At 42.1% G+C, this 21,995-nt stretch overlaps 1 protein-coding gene across 6 annotated transcripts in view; it reads left to right on the top strand.

The window, feature by feature from the left end:
- Positions 1-20,959, top strand: part of LOC147032357 (uncharacterized) — a 36,448-nt gene extending 15,489 nt beyond the window's left edge. For 5 of the 6 annotated variants that reach the window (XM_085869903.1, XM_085869905.1, XM_085869904.1 and 2 more), the window contains 5 exons: positions 103-171; positions 1,725-1,781; positions 9,073-9,129; positions 9,253-9,381; positions 12,887-20,959. In XM_085869903.1, the coding sequence (XP_085726029.1) occupies positions 103-171; positions 1,725-1,781; positions 9,073-9,129; positions 9,253-9,381; positions 12,887-13,788 (1,214 nt within the window). In that variant the 3' untranslated portion in view covers positions 13,789-20,959. The remainder of the gene's footprint in view (positions 1-102; positions 172-1,724; positions 1,782-9,072; positions 9,130-9,252; positions 9,382-12,886) is intronic. The other variant, XM_085869907.1, reaches the window with a different exon arrangement.
- Positions 20,960-21,995: the final 1,036 nt, after the last annotated feature.

Below are 21,995 nucleotides of genomic sequence, written 5' to 3'. Positions count from 1 at the left end.
CAGTGCATTAAATTTTGCTTTCTCCACTTGTATAATTTGTGGTACACCAATAACTTTTAAAAGACCAATTTGTGGGGTTTTTTTCCCCCCCCTTCTTGGCAGGTACACGAATCATTCACAGTGAGCCCCAGATCAGTCCTTCCGCTGATCATGTGGATACAGATCTTTCAGGTGGTTCTTTTAAGCAAAGTATCCTGTAGCATTGCAAGACATTTAGAGAAGCTTGCTGTTATTTTAAAGTCTGCAGAATATTATGGCTACATGAGTGTTGATCTACTTTAATGAGTCTTTCTAAGGCTTCTTCTTTTGTAGAGAGAGAGAGAGAGAGAGATGTAGATGTAGATGTCATCATCACTGTAAGGAGGATGGTACAACACACAGATGAACGAGATGGGAGCGGAGGGGAAGTCACAGCCAGACGTACTCCTGGAGGTTGGGAGGTGTAAGATCAGTACAAGGGCAGTGAGAAATTGAGTTGTTTATGTAAAGTGCAACTCCGCCTCCAGGGCGAGATTCAGGCCTATTAAATCTGAGGAGACAATGACGAGAGAAAGACACTAAAGAGTCGTGGATGTCCTGTGGGAGGAAGGATTCTGTTAAACAGATGATGTCTGGATTGAGAGATGTCAGGTTAGAGCAGAGGCCTCAGATGTCTGAGCTTCACACAGAGAAAGGGGTTGGAGCCATTGGGATGGTGCAGAATGGGGAGGGGAGGGGAGGCTTTGAGGGGGAAAGGTGAGGGGTTTTTTATTTTTAAGTGTTTATATTTAATGTAGATTCAGTTTGGATACACTTTCTATCCAAGGAAGGCCTGGAAGAAGGCTGGTCAGGCCTTCACAATACAAAACGAATAGTACAAAACAATGAACGGATTATCATAAACCATTGCACGGGATAAAACAGCAAGACTTAGACTCTTAGAGTCTTAGACGAATGACATTACATGAAACACGATAAATCCTGTTCAGAAAATTCAGCTTTCGTGAGGTGGAAGCGGCATCTGTCGATTCGACCAACATGTGGAAAACTCCCTGAACCGGAAATCAAATTGAATATCCCCGAACATGGAATAGGCGTGCACGTGTACATGTTGTACTTGGAGGGGGAGTTGAGAGGGTCACGGTGGGAGAGAGGCAAGTGGGAAGAGAAGAGCAAAGATGAGGGAGAGGGGCAGGAAGGGAAGATGAGAAGCATTGCTGAACATGAAGAAAGTCAAAACATATGAATGTTCCTCACAATCAAAACAGGTTTATTGCATTTCTTCCATCTGCTGATCAAGGGCTTCTTTTATTATTATTCCATACATTTTTAGTGATTGAATGGAGAGAAATTTTTGGGATGTCTTTGTAAAGAAGAGGAGGAAAATTGGAGAAAAAACAGCAGGCAGGTGCCACCTTGCTTGTCTGTGCAGGAAAAATCTATTTTCGCACTTGTGATGTGCTTCATATTCGTATCCATATCCATGTATATGCGAAGAATGTCTGATGTCCCACATGCCTTTTCCATATCCACATGCTGTGTCCGTATCCATATCGGTGAAAATGTGGACATAGCTTAACTCACCTAGGCTCCAAAAAGGAAATACAGGGAACTTGAACATGTAAGGAAGCCATTTGGCCCATCATGTCCAATGTATAAGCCAATTCCTAATTTATGATCATCATCCAATCTTTACCGTTTATCCAATATTCTTGAAAAACAATCCTTTTTTGTTTGAATTGTAGATTACATCATGAAAGTGAAAGTGGAGTCTCAACTCTTCGATGGTATTTCCTCAGAAGGTAGGTATTTCAAACCTGATAAAATTGTATTTGTTTTCATGACTATATTGGTGTACTCCTTGTGAAAACCTTATCTGTTCAGCGTTTATCTTCATGTACTGGTTTGATGCTATGTAACATTGCTCTCAATTGTTTTACTTTCTTTTGATATAAAGTATTTAACTAATAGCCTGATGATGGCTAACGGTTAAAGCGGTTGGCTTAGAATTTTAGGGCCTTGAGTTCAAACCCCAGCCATGCCAAAATAACATCAGACAGGTCGACACAACCCATCATTTTGAGGTCGGTAAAATGAGTACCAGCTTGCTGGGGGTAGGAAATTAACAAGTTTATTTATTTTCTTTTCAGGAGCAAGGCTCATGAAAAAGCAAGAGATAACTGACAGTGGGTTAAAACATCAAGGGAGTGAATGAACAGGAAAAGAAGAGAGTGTGGATAGGAGGAAACACTGAAATTAGCAAGGAAGATTGTTGGGTTAGGAAGGGTTAGTGGAGATTTAAAAAAAAGACCATAGGTCAGAATTGCAAATCACAAGAGATGGTGATTCACTGCTTGCTTGAAACTACAGAGGGCAGAGTGAGATAGCACAGCCTCTTGAAGATGGTTCCATAGATGGGAGAAGTTGAGGAACAAAAAGTTGAGGTGAGAATTCCACCTGGATTTTACAAGCTGAACCAGGGACAGTTACTGGAAAAACACATGCATCCTGGAGTAGATGGTGAGTGTGGGGTACTGAGAGAGCAGAGGGAACAATATTGGAAAATAAACGACAGAAAACGCCTGCGAAGTGAGAGCAACAAATTGGACCCTGAGCTTGGGCTTCATCATGGGAGATTCCAATTATTTTGAGAGCTTTAGATTACACAGAATCCAAGAGAGACATGTGTTGCTGGGGCACCAGGCCATAGCAAAGACCATTAATCTATGTTGCCATGGACGGAGGCCTTGCAAACTGTGAGTAGCTCTGCTTTTCCAAGGAAAGACTTGAATCTCCGAAGGATGTCAAGTCTGCAGAAGGCTTTGGAAGCTGGATTTATTATGTGGTCAGCCCAGGAAATATCTTGGCTGAAGGTGAGGCCTACAATATAAAGAGACTGACCCAATTCCAATGGATGACCAAGGAAATAGGTAGGTTCGTTTGACAATCCTTCTGGAGCGATGGGGTAAAATTGAGATCTTCCAGGATTTAAGGACATTTTCCATTTATCAGACCACTGTCTAATAATTTCCTGATCAGCAGAGAGATCCACCTGCTGGCTGCCTAGCAAGGGGATGGGGTACTTCATGATGCAATGTGGAATTGCCTCAGAAAAGTCATTCATGTAGATGAGGGATAGGATTGGGCCGAAAACTGCCTTGAGGAAATCCAGCCTCTACTGGGAGAGGTGGGGGAGGAGAGGAGATAGCAACATGTTGACTGTGTGAGTGAAGGAAGTCAGAAATCCAGGAATCAAGTTGGCCATCTATGTCACAGGCAAAACAGGATGCTCGACTGTTTACTGCCCAAGATATGTCCAGGGAGATGGTTCTATCTAACCTCTTGTTTGAGATTGAGGGCCTACAACCATTGGTGAGAGAGGAGCACAAGCATGTCCAGAGTTGAGTGACTGGAATTGAATCTAAACTGATGGTCTGCAATCAGAATGTTTGTAAACAGGAAACCCTTGGCATCAGAAGCAATGATGGATTCTATGATTTTGCTTGTAATTATTAATTGGAAAAAACTCACTGACTGATAGTTGGTGGGGTCTGTTTAGCTCTCTTTGTAGATGGGAGTGCTCTTTGCTGACTTGCATACAGATGGGATGTGGCCGAAGGAGAAGGACAGACTGAATAGGGAAGATCAAGAGGAAGCTAGAATAATCGGGCAGGATTTGAGAAGAAGGGCATTGATGCCATTTGGGCCGATCACCAAAGCAGGGTAAAGGCCAGACAGAACTTTCTCTACATTATCGGGTGAGAAGGACACAGAGTCCAGCAGACAGTGAGTGAGATGTGGACAGAATGGGATGGGTTGGATACACCAGATTTGGAGGCAAACATAGAGTTTGGACATTCTGCCTTATCTCAAGCAGTCTGCAGCAATTCCGTTTTGAGGTTGTGGACGGGAGGGGGCGCATACACCAGATATGGACTTGACAAGGCACCACCATGACTTGGAATAAGAAAACTGGTTGAAGAGTTCAGCCTTAAGATTTGTAAGATTGTTTTCTGGCTTGCCTAAGGATGGATATACCTGTTGTGAGCCTTATGGAATGAATGAAAGCTACCCTCAGTCAGGTTAACCTTCCACGCTGCAAAATCAAGCTGCTTGACTGCAATTTCCTCCCCACAGGATTCAATATACCAGTGTTTAGACTTTAGAGGGTGCATAAAAAAGCCTCAGATTGGGATGCGATAAACTGGTGCATGAGGGAAAGTTAAATTTTGTGAAACTATTCCCAGGTGGAATCAATATCAGGCAGCATGGAGATGGTAGTCCAGTCCTTTTGTGAGATGTCAGATTGAAGTCGCTACCAGTTAACAGTTGTTCGCCACCTTACCCAAGTGGTAGAAGCCAAGAAAGAGAATCCTCCGGGCCACCTCCAACTTCGGTTGACACCTTTCCTTAACTTATATGACTAATATTGTTTGGGAATGCATATTAGACAGGAATTTGACTCTGAATTCAGCCCGTTTGTTGCATCATTGCCAAAGCATGGCTGTGTCACTGATGCAGTGCATCTGCATATTCAAGCAGGGATTTGGAATTTTTTCAGGATACCAGTGATAACTAGCCTTCTCTTTGCGAATGACATCTTTAATATCCACCAGCCAGTGGTAACAGATGGAACACTCAGTTTAACCTCCATCTGAGTGACAGTGAGCACATTAATTATCCTGCAATCCTGCATGCATAAATGAGGCTAATGAAGGTATCTAATTGCAAAACATAATTCTTATTTATTCACATACAGTGGGGAGAACAACTATTTGATACACTGCCGATTTTGCAAGTTTTCCCACTTACAAAGCACGTAGAGGTCTGTAATTTTTATCATAGATACACTTCAACTGTGAAAGACGGAATCTAAAATAAAAATCTTGAAAATCATATTGTATGATTTTTAAATAATTAATTTGCATTTTATTGCATGAAATAAGTATTTGATACAGCAGACAAACAGAATTTAATATTTGGTACAGAAACCTTTGTTTGCAATTACAGAGATCATATCTTTTCCGTAGTTCTTCACCAGGTTTGCACAGACTGCAGCAGGGATTTTGGCCCACTCCTGCATACAGATCTCCAGATCCTTCAGGTTTCGGGGCTGTTGCTGGGTAACACAGACTTTCAGCTCCCTCCAAAGATTTTCTATTGGGTTCAGCTCTGTAGACTGGCGAGGCCACTCCAGGACCTTGAGATGCTTCTAACGGAGCCACTCCTTAGTTGCTCTGGCTGTGTGTTTCGGATCGTTGTCATGCTGGAAGACCCAGCCACGCCCCATCGAAAATGCTCTTGTTAAGGGAAGGAGGTTGTTGGCCAAGATCTCGCGATACATGGCCCCATCCATCCTCCCCTCAATATGGTGCAGTCGTCCTGTCCCCTTTGCAGAAAAGCATCCCCAAAGAATGATGTTTCCACCTCCATGCTTCACGGTTGGGATGGTGTTCTTGGGGTTGTACTCATCCTTCTTCTTCCTCCAAACACGGCGAGTGGAGTTTAAACCAAAAAGCTCTATTTTGGTCTCATCAGACCACATGACCTTCTCCCATTCCTACTCTGGATCATCCAGATGGTCATTGGCAAACTTCAGACAGGCCTGGACATGCGCTGGCTTGAGCAGAGGGACCTTGCGTGCGCTGCAGGATTTTAATCCATGACGGCGTCGTGTGTTACTTATGGTTTTCTTTGATACTGTGGTCCCAGCTCTCTTCAGGTCATTGACCAGGTCCTGCCGTGTAGTTCTGGGCTGATCCCTCACCTTTCTCATGATCATTGTGGCTCCACGAGGTGAGATCTTGCCTGGAGCCCCAGACCGAGGGAGGTTGACTGTTATCTTGAACTTCTTTCATTTTCTAATAATTGCACCAACAGTTGTTGCCTTCTCACCAAGCTGCTTTCCTGTTGTCCTGTCGCCCATCCCAGCCTTGTGCAAGTCTACAATTTTGTCCCTGATGTCCTTCGACAGCTCTCTGATCTTGCCCATTGTGGAGAGGTTGGAGTCTGATTGATTGAATGTGGACAGCTGTCTTTTATGCAGATAACGAGTTCAAACAGGTGCAGTTAATACAGGTAATAAGTGGAGAATGGGAGGGCTTCTTAAAGACAAAACTAACAGGTCTGTGAGAGCCGGAATTCTTACTGGTTGGAAGGTGATCAAATACTTATTTCATGCAATAAAATGCAAATCAATTATTTTAAAATCATACAATGTGATTTTCAGGATTTTTGTTTTAGATTCCGTCTTTCACAGTTGAAGTGCACCGATGATAAAAATTACAGACCTCTACGTGCTTTGTAAGTGGGAAAACCTGCAAAATCGGCAGTGTATCAAATACTTGTTCTCCCCACTGTACATGCAGGTAGTCCCTCCTCTAATGCCAATCCTCCTACCCAAGGTTTTTTTTTCTTTTTTCTCTGAGAGTCACAGCACAAAAAATGTTTTCAGATGTTGGTCTTGTAAGATTGAACAACTTCAATGGTGAGATGTTGCTCATGTGATGCCTCCCTCCTTTCTGAATCCAGTGGTATGTGGTTTGTGCAGAAATTTTACTGGTAGTCAAGTTATGCACAAGTAATTTTTAATACCTAAATTCCTTCAACACTAACCCTTTATCTCCCCATATCATGAATTGGAATGGGGAGGAAATCTTAGGAAAAGGAGTACGATATGAGAGCGATAAAACAGTAGTTTTTAGTATAGTGCCTATATTCCTTCAAAACATTAATGTAATCCATTATCATCCGACTTTGGTTGCTGGCTTCAGTACTCCTTTGGAATCTTTCCCTGTCCTCACTCTTTTTCCTCTGCACAGGTTGGAGTATTTGACAATGTTTGTGGTGTTTATTTAAATACCGATGTAGAATTTATATTTTGCTCGATAGTGGAATTAATTGTTTGCTGCGGTGGCTTTTTGGCCAATAAAAAAGGTTGATTCCCTTCCTAAAATTAGGGGTGTATTTGCTCTTTGAACAGTAGCATCGAATGATGTGCTTATTTGTCCCGAAATTCTAGTTTATCTTTTCATTCGAAGGATTTAGTGTCATTTTATTTGAAGGAATGGCAGATGCAGTTGACAACCTGGAAACGCAAGTTATACGTGGACGTCACTGTTACTTGTTCTTTTGTAGCTCATCTTTGAACATGTAGATGGTGAGATGTTTATGTCGGGTCCTTCTATATCTCGATATTTAAATCAAAATTGATACTAATATTTGGTGCATGTTTATATGTTCTCAGAAAGTTGGAGGATACTTAAATAATTTATAGGATGTTCGCAGAAGTCCTTTAAGTGCTGTTGGCTTGACTTGAAGAGTCAGATTGTGCAAAGTATGCTCTGAATTTGTTTTGCTTTTCCACTTGGTATTCTTCTTCATGGGGCATGGATTCAAAATGCAATTGTTTAGTTTGCAATGGTTTATAAAAAAAAATTCAATCATTTTTGCCTGTCTTTACTTGGATGTGATCATTGCCTAATGCTCATTTACCTTGTATTTGTAATGTTAAAATATTGTTACGAATTTCGGTCCGCCCGGCGTGCGATCGGCCACGTAACTCTAATCGCGACCGCATCGCCCACCGGTCGGACAATTCAGTCGTGACCCTCCTGGAACAACGCCAGGAGCTAGTCACGGGTGGGGGTTTAACCTCACCACAATCGTGCCAATTGGCCACCCGCGCAGGATAGGGTTGTTCGCCAAATTCGACCTACCTAACTACCTACGCGAGTAGTCAACTGGGCGATCGTACCTCGCCGCAGGTCGGCCAAGGACACGAACCTCTTAAGCGATCCGTTCCGTCCTACCGTGATAACCGAGCCGTGTTATCGCCGACCTCGATGGATGCGATTCTGTTTATCGGGTGTTGAAACCCACTACCAGTTATTCCACGAGGTAGGGTGGCACTTTCAACATAGGGAGAGGACGCAATGAGCGGGAAACATTTCACAAGCACATTTATTGCACACACAAGCAAGGGGCAGTCATGCAATTTACAGGCAATGCAATGGAAATTAATCGTGCACGGGACGGGGACAAAGACACGAGCAAGGCAAAAGCACTACAACCGACTATTAGTTATTCTTTACAAGCACTTAAACTGTTTTACTTATGGAGACTGGCGCCACAAACACACATACAAAAGCCCAAAGAAATAAAAGGAAGAGCGTGACCGTGTGGTGAGCTCCCCAAGATCGTGTCCTCCACGATTCGGGTCCGCACACGATCTGAGGCGACTCCGCCATGACCACCGACCCCCTCAAAGTGCCCTCGATCCAGAGCGACCCAGCCAGCACGGTCCGGTGAGCGAGGTCCAGCGAGCGAGCCTTCGCGTCCGCTCACACGCATGCCTCAGACCTTGTCGTCGCGCTCACGTTTCTCCTCAGCGGAAAAACTCTCGCCCTCTCTTTCCATTTCTTTTTCCAAACTCAACTCGCTCGCGCTCGCGTTCCACCCCTTTTCTTCACCAAGCCCCGCCCCTTGTGCTCGCATTCTGCCTCTTTTCCACCAAGCCCCGCCCCTTCTCAACTCCCGCCCTTCCTTCCAGAACATGCGGGAAACTTCCAGAAGGAAGGGTTTTCCCGCCAAATCGGCGACGCTCGCACCGCCACGGTATTCTTCTTTTTCCATTGCAGGGTGAAATCCACCGCGGCGATGCCATTCGTTCGGGGGAGGGGGGCGGGGGCCACCTGCTTTTCCTCATCGAAGGCCAGGCCTCTGGCAACCGTGTGCCAAGGTAGAACGCGGTGGTTGTTGAGGCGGCGTGGTTGGCGTTTGTTGTAATGGTGGCGTGGTTGGCATTGTGGTTAAGGTGGTTGTTGTGTGGTTGACCCAAAATAACAATAGATAAAGAAAAACGGCTATCTCAAAGAGTCGCAGCCCGATGAACACACGAATAATTCCCTCTGAACAACGCTGGGGAACTAACTGAACAAAAAGTTACCGGCATAACTGACCTGAGGACCTTTATGGTGTATTGCAAATTTCCACAGCCGTAACACTATGTTCAATCACAAGTACAAACTGTAATTTCATGGAAGTTTTGATATAAAAATACAAGCTCTTAACACTGACATAAAAATTCTGCAGATCGCAGAGAAGATATCCAGATAAAGCCTGAAGAAATGGATGGAGTCACAATAAAAGGCAAGAATGTTATTCTCAATTTGAGGTCAATGCTGCATCAATCAGATGCTCATTTGTGTTTACGATCATGTCGGCTTTGCAGTTGCTACCTTTGTGGTTCTCCATTGTCTACATTTTCTGTAGGTGAAAAGGATTTGGGGAAGGTGGAATGTATCCAAAGTATAGTTCTTTCAACGTCTATTGAGGCTTTGAGCAGGGTTTCCATGAAGGAGGAGGCCGATGATGTTGAAAACGAAGCCAACTATGCAGCTGGTAAGCAAAACATAATAATATTGTATTTATTACCCCAAGCATGCGAATCGAAAAGCGGGGGTAAGCAATCAGTTCACTTTTGTCTGTCCACAAATATCAGTTTATGATTGAGGAACAACTTGATTTCAATTGAATATTATATTTTCAACATGAATCGGAAAACGAACCTGGAGTTTAGCAGCACTTTGGCTCTAAATTTGTCCCGACCGATTGCACATGCACAGAGCGGAGTGAGATAATTTTTAGCTCATCTGGACTTTAGTCAGGTGAGGTTATGCGATCGAGCAGTGTCTGCAGGTGAGTGAGTCAGTGAGTCTGTAAACATTGTAGTCATTATCGTTGAATCACACACACAATTTTGATGAAACTTGGCCACAAGCTTCATATCTGATGCCGAATGAAGGTATATTGACCGCATCAAAATTTGCGCTCATTGAGGGGGTCCATGGGGGGGGTTGACCTCCCCCCCCCCTAAATAGATATCTGTTCTCTTCTCTGAAAATACAGACACAGTTTTGATGAAACTTGACCACAACCTTCATCTCCCATGATGTACCAAAGTTTATTGACTACATCAAAATCTGTGCTCATTAAAGGGGTGTATGGGGGGGGGTTGACTCAGGGGTGGTGGGTCAAACCCCCCCCCCCTACAAATAGGTACCTGTTCTCTTCTCTGAAAATAGACACAATTTAGATGAAAGTTGACCACAACCTTCATCACCCATAACATACCAAAGTGTATCGACCGCATCAAAATCTGCGCTCATTAAGGGAGTCTGCAGGGCAGGGTTTTACCCCACAAAATAGGTATTTGCTTTCTTCTCCGAACTACACATATAATTTCAATGAAACTTGACCACAACCTTCATCAACCATGATGTAGCTAAGTTTGTTCATGGCATCAAAAAATTCAGGGTCTCATGAGGTCTGCGGGGGGTTTGAGTGACTGTTGCTCCTGATCCAGGTGAACTTCAGGACAGGCGTTCCTATTTTTTTTATTCTGTCTGCCTGTCTGGCAGTCAAACAAAATAGAAAATCATTCTGAATGTGAAACTCACTGTTTTAAGGACATCATAAAGGACACAAACAACAGGCACAAATAACTAAAGTAACGTGTTATACATAGGGTGGTGAAATAAACACTGCATCAACTGTGGTAAACTTCCGGAATTACTTTTTCATACGACTTTTAAAATCATTATCTTATTGCAGTTTAATTATATACTTGCACACTGTATTGGGTAAGGTGTTCTATGAACACTCCAGTTTAATGCATGTTTTACATACTTCGTTCTACTTTCAAATCAATTTGAGTGAATTTGGCTATAATTTTCTGCCTTACATCACCAATAAATTATCTATACCTAATTTGTCTTTTTGTACTAAAAATAACCTGTCATGCATAATTGTAATGCCCTGTATGGCAAGTCTGAATCGATCTTCCATTTGTTGTTTTGTTATTTTCTTCATAGAAATTAGACTGCAAACCCATTTTATGGCAGGACCTAATTAATTATAATGGAATGTCTCTTTTTTGTGCTTCATCTCTGTGCTAGATAAATATCCTTAAAGTTAACTGAAGAGATTGGGGTCTTTTTCTTTCTCTCTCTCTCTCTCTCTCTCTCTCTCTCTCTCTCTCTCTCTCTCTTTCTCTCTCTCTCTCTCTTTCTCTTTCTCTTTCTCTTTCTCTTTCTCTTTCTCTTTCTCTCTTTCTTTCTCTTTCTCTTTCTCTTTCTCTTTCTCTTTCTCTTTCTCTTTCTCTTTCTCTTTCTCTTTCTCTTTCTCTTTCTCTTTCTCTTTCTCTTTCTCTTTCTCTTTCTCTTTCTCTTTCTCTCTCTTTCTCTTTCTCTTTCTCTTTCTCTTTCTCTTTCTCTTTCTCTCTTTCTCTCTTTCTCTCTTTCTCTCTTTCTCTCTTTCTCTCTCTCCAGAGCATCGGTGCCTCCGAAGCAGCATGCTGAACGAGGGTTATACAGGGTGGTTTGTCATTGCCTTCCCAGCAGTAGTTAGGACAGGAATTTGGAAATTATTCAGGGTGCCGCAATAACTTGCCTACTCTTTGTGAAGGGCACCCTGGGAACTTTAACGTCCACCAACTAATGCCGACAGACTGGACGCCCAGTTTAGTGTCCATCCAAGGGACGGCACACACATTGATGAATCACCCTGCCTGTGAAGCACCGAGATGACAGTTTATAGCTGGGTCAGGATTAAAACCCAAGCTAAATAGCGAAGAGGTGAGTGTGCATACATCCAGGCCATCCTATCAGCCCTAGGGAGTCTTACTTCCAGTTAAATTATATTTTTAAAATATTTTCCAGAGATTAGATGTTCACTGGTGAGGACTGTGGCTTGTTCCCATTCTAGGTGTATATGATTATGATCCATCTGCACAATGTGACTAAACATGGGGAAAAAGAAAGGTAAACGGTAACCTAGAACCAACTTGGTATTTTTACATTTTGTGAGATGTGAGCAATAAAGTTCTGAGATGTGAACAGCTGTCCAGGATTAAAGGCAATGATGTACCTCATATGATTTCTTGCATCCGAAGTGAATACAATACATCTTCCAAAGAGACAGTGAAAATTAAAAGGAAAAAAAAAAGAGTGTAGACTGGAGTGCCTTTACCATAGTGTTATAAAATAGAAGTATCCCTGAAAAATATTTGCTCCAACTTGACTGACCCTGAAAGATTATTCCCACTGATGCAGTTACCAAGTGTTTTGTTTGTATGTTGTGCCACCATTGGAATTACCTGCACATTTGTTGAGAGCTCAGATTCGTGCAGGACACGCACTTACTGACCTTTCTGTAAACAGATATGACCATTTGGAAGGAATATTGCATGTTTATGTTGCAGCATTTACAACATGGAATTCATGGAGATACTTGAAATATGTCTTTCAACCCTGACAAATCTCACACACTCACTCTGCCCTTCTGAAAGGACCTTCTAGCAGACCCTCCCAATCTACTTTGTCAACAAACCTCTTGAAGAAGAAATGTTTGGGCATCACCATCAGCTATGATCTTTCTTGGGCAACTATATATTCAAGTTACCCTCCAAAGCCAGTCGTTGAATGTTCACCCTCCGTCGTGCAAATACTTTCTTTTCTTGACAAATCTGAACTTTTATTAGCTTGTATGGCATTCATCCGCAGCACGATGGTGTACTACCCTCCCCTTTGGCTGGTGCACCTGCCTCACACCTTGCATTTCTTGAAGCTGTAGAAACCAAGGCCCTTAAAATCATTGGAATCTCCCATGATTAAGTGTTGTACGATACACTTGGTGACAATTGATACTTTCGTTAGGTGCTGTTGGAACTTGTTTATTTATTTAATATTCAGGGAAAGGGGGTGGGGATGAGAAGGATAAAAATAAAGACGATTTTGCATAATAATAAATAAATGGTGTCAAGAGAAACTATTGTGAGTTTATTAGAATGTTGAGAATGTAATCATTGTTTATTTATTTTTGTATTTTTTTTTACATTTGATTGCAGAAAGAACAGTGGAGTATGTGCGACAGTTCCCTTGCACGAGATGCACCCAATCCTTCCACACTGAGATTGATCTTCAGATGCACATGGAAAGGCATCCACAGAGCCCTTCATACAGCAGACATAAATGCAGTTACTGTCACTACAGTAGTGATTCGTCAGGAAATTTGCGAACACACTTAAGGATTCATACCGGTGAGCGCCCATACGAATGCTCTATCTGCGGCAAGACATTTGCTCAGTTGGGACATGTTAAAGCACACAACTTGAATCACACTGGGCAGCGTCCATACAAATGCTCCCTTTGTGACAAATCATTTGTGTCGGCAAGCCATCGAAAGAGGCACATGATGTCCCACACTGGCGAGCGTCCGTACAAATGTTCTGTGTGCCCTAAGGCATTTGTGCAATTTAATACATTAAATACACACATGAGGATCCACACCGGGGAACGCCCTTACAAGTGCACTGTGTGTGACAGAACATTTACTCAAGAGTCTGGCATTCGCATTCATTTCAAAAGTCATACCGGAGACCGGCCACATAAGTGCTCTGTATGTGGAAAGGCATTTGTAGAGGTAAGATATCTGAAAACCCACATGACTGTTCATACCCAAGACCGGCCGTACAAGTGCTCTGTTTGTGGGAAAAGTTTTTCCCAAAATGCTCATGTTAACGAACACATGAGTGTTCATACTGGGCATCGTCCACACAACTGCTCTGTTTGTGGAAAAACTTTCCGAACTTTGTCTAATGCCCGGAAACACATGCGTGTTCACACCAATGACCGACCCTACAAATGCACTGTCTGCGCAAAGATGTTCTCTCGTATGTCACATGTTTGTAAGCATATGAAGACTCACAGTGATGAATTCGCACTCGCACAGGCACCATCAGTACCCTAAAAGATAATGGATAGCAACCAAAAACTTGTACTATTTGGCATTATATCTTTACATAATTCATTAATGTATTGCTTATGTATGAAAACTAAACCGAATTGGATTTCCAAACAACAGTGAGGGAGAATTTCATTGTGAGGATCAGACAGTAAACTTTAACGTGACACATGACATCATAAATGTCAAGCCCTTCACATCTTCATTGTTCTTGTAAAATGGAAAAATAACAATGCCCCGGTCCCAAGAATGAGACAGACTTTCAGTTAAGTACAGTATTTGTGATGAAATACTATTGAGACAGTAAATAAATGTTGTTGATTCATAACTATTTATTTGATTTATAATAGCTGTGTGTCCGCTGCACCCTGTGGCTGGCAAATGCTTCTGCATCTGTTCCAAGCACACAGTATTCAGAATGGATGTTAACTCTTACAACATCACCGATGAGACATAATGACATTATTTGCCATATTTTTTTTTCACAGCATAGAACCAACAATTGAAATTGCCTACTTTTGGGAATAACTTTTTTCCACTTATTCAAATATAATGAACTAGAAAGCATCTCAAAATGCAAACCCCATCTGCATCCGCTTTGGACTCAAACTAAACTTGACGAAAACGACAGTGAAAAAAATTGTAAATTTTATTAATTAGGCCTAGTGTCCTTCATATTCTAAAAATAAAGGTTTTTTGAAAATTTGATGGCAAAAGCTCAATTGTTAAAAATGTTATGTCCTGGACAGACACACTGAAGCTCATTTGTAAATAAATAAATAAATAAATAAATAGGCACGGAAGCGATATTTTTTTTTTGTAGCGAGGCATCTCATGCTTGATGTGCTGCGGCAGGGCTAATGAGGACTATTTATAGTCACTATGACTTTCACATTTTGTTCCAATTTTTTTTTTTCCATATTCACATAAAGGTTTGGTGAAAATATGACAAAAGCTCAAATGGTAAAAAAGTTATGGCCTGGACAGACAGACAGACACACATGAGCGAATGCAAAACTATATCTCCTGCTGTGTAATGGGATGGCCTAATGAAACAGATGCCAATCATACTTCCAATCATCAGCAAGGTCATAAAATTCATCATCACAGTTGATATGAAATTCTTCCTTTTCTCCAACAACCTCATCTCAGATCACCAATTTGGTTTCAGACCAGGTCACTCCACCTTGGGGATGCTGCTTCCACTCACCCAACAATTGATGGAGCCCTCAATGTCAGACATGAGATCAGGGCTGTCTCGCAGGCCATAGCTCGTGCTTTTGATACAATCTGGCATCCTGCCTTACTCTCCAAATTATGTCTGGTATCCAAGGCCAACTCCATACATGGCTTATTGACTTCCTCTACTCTTGTTGCCAAGGTGTGGCACTCGACAGAATCATTTCATCTCCTCCCTGTCAAAGCTGGAGTGCTTCAAGGCAAAGTTTTGGGCCCAGTCCTACAACTGATTTTCATCAATGATCTCTCGATAGAAAATCCTCTTTATCTATATGCTGATGTCTCGACTCTTTGCCGTGACATCTCTCATCCTTCAGACAGTCACGCCACAGCCTCTTCCCTCTCTTCAAACCTTGAAAAAAAATCACAAGCTGGTCAAACGCTTGGATTATGTCTCACTCCAGACAAATCTCACACTCTCGTCATCTCTCTCTGAAAGGACTGTCTGGCAAACCCTCCTATCTATTTTCTTAACTATCTTGTTGAGGAAGTTCAGCCACTCAAACTCCTGGGACTCACTATCAGCCATGACCTTTCTTGGGGAAACCACATTCCAAAGTGGCCTCAAAAGCCAGCTGCTGACTGGGCATCCTGTGTCATACAAAGTCCTTCCTTGGTACACCTGAACTCCGACCCACTTACAAGGCCTTCATCCACAGATTCCTGGAGTACTGCTCTCCCCTCTGAGATCACTCCCTTACCTCACATCTTGCCCAGCTTGACACTGTGGAAACCAAGGCCTTGAAGATTATTGGATTCTCCCACAATGAAGCTGAGTCCCTGGGCTTATCACTTTGCCATTGCAGAGAGGTTGGTGGTCTCTGTTTTCCACCACCTACCAACTGGTCTTGCACCCCCCTGCTCTTTCTGTGCTTTACCCACCCTCCCCTCTCCCCCTAGTTTTCTGCAGGGCTCACACGGTCCACCATCAACCCTCTTCTGCTGAAACGACCTCAATCCAGGATCACTGCTCACATCCATTCATTTACTCCTCTTTTTCCCCTCCTGTGAAATAAACTTCCACATCCTCTTCAATCTCATGCTTCCCTCCAAGTCTTCAAGACAGCTGTTGACCACTATCTCAGATTGTCCCCAATCAAAAACCATGATCTTCTCTACCCTCGTTCACCTCACCCAAATCCCTCCTCATTCCTATTTTCCAGTTTTCCCTCCTTGGAGTTTCCTTCTGTATCCATCTTGTCCACCTCATGCATATGTGTTTTGCATCCTGTTTTTATCTCGGGTCCTGATCCATTCAATGTACTATCTTTTTCATGAGCCTCAATTATGTATACACTCTGGGGCAAAAAAATTGCGCTTGTTTTTTTTCCTTTCAAATTTAGATGCACAGATGTGCAGTACATACTCCAATTTAAATTGATTACTCATGTTACAGTAGCTAAAAGCTCTCCATGCAGTTTATGGCAATGCTTATGAAAAAATTCATGTTTTAAGAAGTTTTGTTCTCAAAAAAACGAAAATTGCGAAATTCACATATATTCGCCTTTCATCATGAAAGGGCAATATCCCAGGTAAGACAAAATGGATCAAAATTTTACTCATAAAAAAGGAAGATAAGACTGTTTGAGTTGCTCTTTGTCACAAAAAATTTCAAGAAAATATTTTACTGTTTGAAGTACTGTGTAGTATTAAAGATCTGCAATGCATTTTTTGGGTGTTGTCATGCTTTTTGACTGTTTAATGCATATGTAGTGCCTAAATTGCTCTAATTTATGTCTTGTACAGTTAGTGGAGGTCATGTTTTTTTGTGTTTCAGTTTAGAAATGCCTCCAAAGAAAGAGATGTTCCATGTTAATGGGGATATTAAAAATCGAATTGCTTGTCTTCGTCAAGTGTACAAGACATATTCTGAAGTCCACAAGCTCCTGAAGGAGAAAATCCCTATTTCTCTGTCTACCATAAAGAGACTAGGTCTATAGTTCCAGAAAACTGGTTCTACTGCCAGGAAGAATGGATCTGCACAGATTCTGCAAAACTACACAGAATTCTATGTCTACAATCCTTCCTGCAGAATGAAGAATCTACATATTTAATTGGCTCATCACCCACAAAAACTGTCTCCCATACCTCATGTCTACCAATTTCTATTTTGGCACATACACCACTGCCTGCACCCAGTGCACCTCCACCACTGCCCTCACCCGCTGCACCTCCACCACTGCCCGCCCCCGTTGCACTGTTGCCACTGCTCGCCCCCGTTGCACCGTCGCCACTGCCTGCCCCGTTGCACCGTCGCCACTGCCCGCCCCTGTTGCACCGTCGCCACTGCCCGCCCCTGTTGCACTGTTGCCACTGCCCGCCCCCGCAGCACCGTCGCCACTGCCCGCCCCCGCAGCACCGTCGCCACTGCCCGCCCCCGTTTCACCGTCACCACTTCCAATATTCTCAGCAACCTCACTCCACAACCGTAACCAACTATTATCTACAAAATTCTCACATTCTGCTACTTGCTGCAAATTATCGATGCGTTCCTTCAACCAAGTAATAACCATCCTCAAGTGGACAATTTCCTCACATTTCCTACAACATTAAGAACCCTCTGCTCCCCCTCATTGTTGACGTGGCCCACATTGAGCAACTGTTACATTTTACGTACTCCTTTTCCTTTCTCCTTAGGTCTCTATTTATAACGTTCTTTACCCCCATACTCCCAAGGCCCCAACTGATTTCACACTCAACTTATCACGAGGCCTCCTTCTGCTTCTTTCAATAAACTAACTCACCTACCCGCTAAAACTGTTATGAACACAAAAAAAAAAAAATGCAGTTCCACAGCCACTGACACAAATCTCAATAACAAAATATACAAATCAAGATTTGTAGAGTGATGAATCAAGATTTGTAGAGTGATGAATCAAGATTTGAGCTTTTCAGTGATGCCCCAGATCTAGTGAGAGATTCAACCCTGAGAAAATTCCATCAACTGTGAAGCAGGGAGAAGGTGGAATCATGGTCTGGGGTGCATTTTCGTCTGCTGTTATTGGTGACCTGATAAGGTGTGAACAGTCATATACTGCCAAGGAATACCAGAAAAGATTCAAGAAAGGATTACTTCCCAGCCTACAAAAGTTATTTCCTGGAGAGAAAAGCAAAGTCATCATTTTTCAACAAGATAACGCACCTGCCCATACTGCAAAAGCCACCAAAAGTGGTTGGAGAAAAAGTCCCTGAAACTTATGTTCTGGCCTGGTCTGAGTCCCGATTTGAACCCCATAGAGAATCATTAGGCCTATATTCAGCACAAACTTATTGGAAGGAAATTTGCAAATTCTGATTAACTTTGGGAAGTTGTCAAACATGAATGGGACAATATTGACATTTCTCGGTGCAAGAAGCTTTCTGAAAGTTTGACCAAAAGACTGGATTATTTAAAGAGAGCTAAGGGATAAGTTATTCCACATTGATTTGTGCAGTTATTTCTGCATGTTCTGGTTTCTTCGTGTTTTTTTTAATGTATGGTAAAATAGTTACGACAAAAAAAAATTTAAAAATTGACTTAGCTCATTTTTTTTTGCCTCGGAGTGTACAAAATATAAAAAGTGCAATGGGTGACATGCTGTGTACAATTTGCTTTGCAGGGCATGCTGACATGATATCCTGTTAAATGCTCCCATTTTATTTCCTTCACTCTCTTCAAACTGAGAAGGTACCAGAAACATTTGACGATTTGCTTGGATTGACGAAGTGCTGGAATTAAATAATAATAGTTCCATTCATGGTTATGCTCTATCAATAGTGATGACATTGCCAAAGCAAACACTAGACTGAAAATGCAATTATTGGTTTGTCATTGCTTCTACCGACAGGGTAGTAACTTGGAATTTGGCCAGGGTATGAAAATACAGCCAGACAAAAATGCTACAGTAAGAACTACAGTATATGAGAGTTGTATTCTCATATACCATACTAGAGTAGTCTGCAGAGAATTATTCCAGGAAAGGAATATTATTTTTGCCTGGGAATGGACTATTATTTTCCAATGGTTCCCTACGACTTTAACATTCACCAGGGAATCCGAACAGATAGGACACCACACTTAATGTCCCTTGGAAGGATGGTGCAGTGATGCATGCCTTGCCTATAAAGCACCAAGGTAACATTTTGTAGTCGAGTCAAAAAGCTCATTGGTGAGTATGATCTCTTCACTTCCTGTTCACACACAAGATATGAAATTTTTAATCACTTCATATGAGCTTGACAAACACAGAAAGAGAAAAATAGTGAACGAATAGTGTTATTCCATCCTTTTTTGTTGACTTATTTTTGGAATAAAAAAATTAATACGGCTGAAAAATAGTCTCTATGCTACTAAAACTCAGTGAAATTTTTAGGATTGCTACTGCAAGCCATACCAAGGGCAAGGCATCTCTGTAATTAAAAATTTTAAATGAGAAAATAGGTTTAAAATCATTTGCTTTGTGAAAATTGTGTCCTGGTGATTCTGGTGCTGTATATGTAAAGCTTGCTGTTTTGTCTGCAATCATATGTATGTTAACGATCTGGTATATTTTACAAGAGTCGATGTTGGATGGGGCTTGCAGGATGTCCTAGAGATATGTACACTAGCCTCTAAGCCATCTGGCTTGGGTTTGAATCCCAATCCAGCTATAAACTGTCATCCCGGTTTTTTCACAGGCAGAGCGATTCATCATTGTGTGTGCTGTCCATCAGATAGACGTTAAACGGAAATCCTGTCTGCCAGCATTAGTTGGTGGATGTTAAAGATCCCACAGTATCCTTCTCGAAAAGTAGGTGAGCTCTCGCCGGCACCATGGCCAAATTCTAAATTCCTGCCTCGACATTCTGAGTTGGAGTGGCGACCCAACTCGGATTGTAGCCGAGTAACTGCTTCGGCAGCAACAATGTTCTGCAGAGGGCATGGGACATGACAATGATGATGATGATGATTTTTGAGCTGTTACTTATATGATTATAAATGCTGCCAATAGTGAAGTAATATGTATTGTGTTTGTTGTTGTCCTTCTGGTTGTTATGTAAAACCATAGATGTTGATTTTTTTTAATACATGTCAAGGCTCGGATGAGAGCTAACACACAGAACATATAACAAAAGGAGCAGGAGACGAGAGGGTGGGAGAGGGAAGGACAAAACAGTTGGGAACAGCCATTAGGATATCTGTGGAAGGGTGAGGGATGGGGTGAGATACACGGGGTAAAAATATGGACACTACAGGGACTTTCAGGTACTTACACGACAGGGACTTTCAGGAAGGAAAGCAGGGAATTTGAAGGAGGTGGGTTTGAGGTGGATTAGTGGGGGTAGAAAAGATCATGGTTTTGGATGGGGGAAAATAAAAGATTGTGGTGAACAGCTGTTTGAAGACCTGGAGGGAAGAATGAGATTGAAGAGAGTGTGGGAGTTTGTTCCAAAGGCAGGAAAAAAGAGGAATGAAAGGGTGAAGGTTAGCAGTGATTCTTGATTTTGGTAGTTTTACCAGAAGGGGGTTGCTGGCGGACCTTGAGCACCTTGTGGGAATATGGGGGGCACATATCTCAGATAGAGCCCGGGGGTGGGGGGGCAGGCTGGAGAGGAGACGGGAGAAGATATTTTCTTTTAATGACAGAATAATTTCATGGAGTGTGTATGCAATCATACAATACAGATGTGAGTGAAGGTTTTTCGCCCAAATATGAAGGAATGGTGCTGCACCAACAAAACTCATCAGTGCAAATGTAAGTGCTTTTCTTTGTAATTTCTTTCCAATGTCACACATGATAACAGAGAATGGGTTTTCTGATGCTATTGGCATAGATGTCATGTTCTTGGTCCTAAACGCTTTTGAAAAGTGAAAGCAAAGTTTTAATTCCAACTTGTATAATATGGTTGTAATGTGTTTGATGCTGATTGAGTTATTGTTTGCATTGGAAAATAAAAAGTGTCAGTTCTTTGTGTGTAATGGTGTTTTCAGTTTGGTTATTGAAAGAAGCGAATGACAATTTTGCATGGCGGTAATCGCTTGACTGGACTCCAATATAGACTGTCAATAGGGGTGTGTCATCCTGCTTCTGACTTTCTAAGTAAAAGGCCTAGGTAATTGTAAGTTACATCTATATTATCTTGATATCAAATTTATCGAGAGAAGTATCGCCATCTCAGATCATTGACCATCCAAAACGATGATCTTTTTTCTACCCCGTTAATCCTCTGCTCTTCATGGAGCTCTTCATGCCAACACATCCTACAACCATAACCACCATTTTAAGCCCCATCATTTAGGGTAAAACTCAGTTCCATGCTCTGTCACAAAAACGTTTTCAATGCTCATATTGGGATTGTGGAGAAAATTGATGAAAGACAACAAGGACTCCACCAACAACAAAAAAGGTCCTTTCCCAAAATACAAAACCATATTAAGTTGAACAAACATTTTTGTTTCTACGCTTAAGCACAATACGCAGGCCCAGATTGAGGCTATCAGGGGCCAAAGGATAATAGGAGGGTTGAATCGAAGTAGAGATTACATATTGTGCATAAAAATTTATCAAACTAATTCATTAAAACATAAATTTCCAAAAAACTCCAAAATGCTGATCAACATATCTGCACCACAAAGACAGTGATCTGTGATACATGACATGATTAAAAAAAAGTATGCGGACACCCCTTCTAATGAGTGGATTCGGCTATTTCAGCCACACCCATTGCTGACAGGTGTATAAACTCAAGCACACAGCCATGCAATCTCCATAGACAAACACTGGCAGTAGAATGGGCCATATTGAAGAGCTTAGTGACTTTCAATGTGGCACCGTCACAGGATACCACCTTTCCAACAAGTCAGTTCGTCAAATTTCTGCCCTACTAGAGCTGCCCTGCTCAAATGTAAGTGCTGTCATTGTGAAGTGGAAACGTCTAGAGTAACAACAGCTCAGCCGCTAAGTGGTAGGCCACACAAGCTCACAGAATGGGACCGCCGAGTGCTGAAGCGTGTA

This window comes from Eptatretus burgeri, chromosome 2 (genome assembly GCF_056783735.1).
Source record: "Eptatretus burgeri isolate ZD-2024b chromosome 2, Ebu_testis_v1, whole genome shotgun sequence".
In the NCBI taxonomy this organism is placed as follows: domain Eukaryota; kingdom Metazoa; phylum Chordata; class Myxini; order Myxiniformes; family Myxinidae; genus Eptatretus; species Eptatretus burgeri.
Note: the sequence above shows the minus strand (reverse complement) of the source record. Positions and strands in the feature narration are given on the sequence as shown.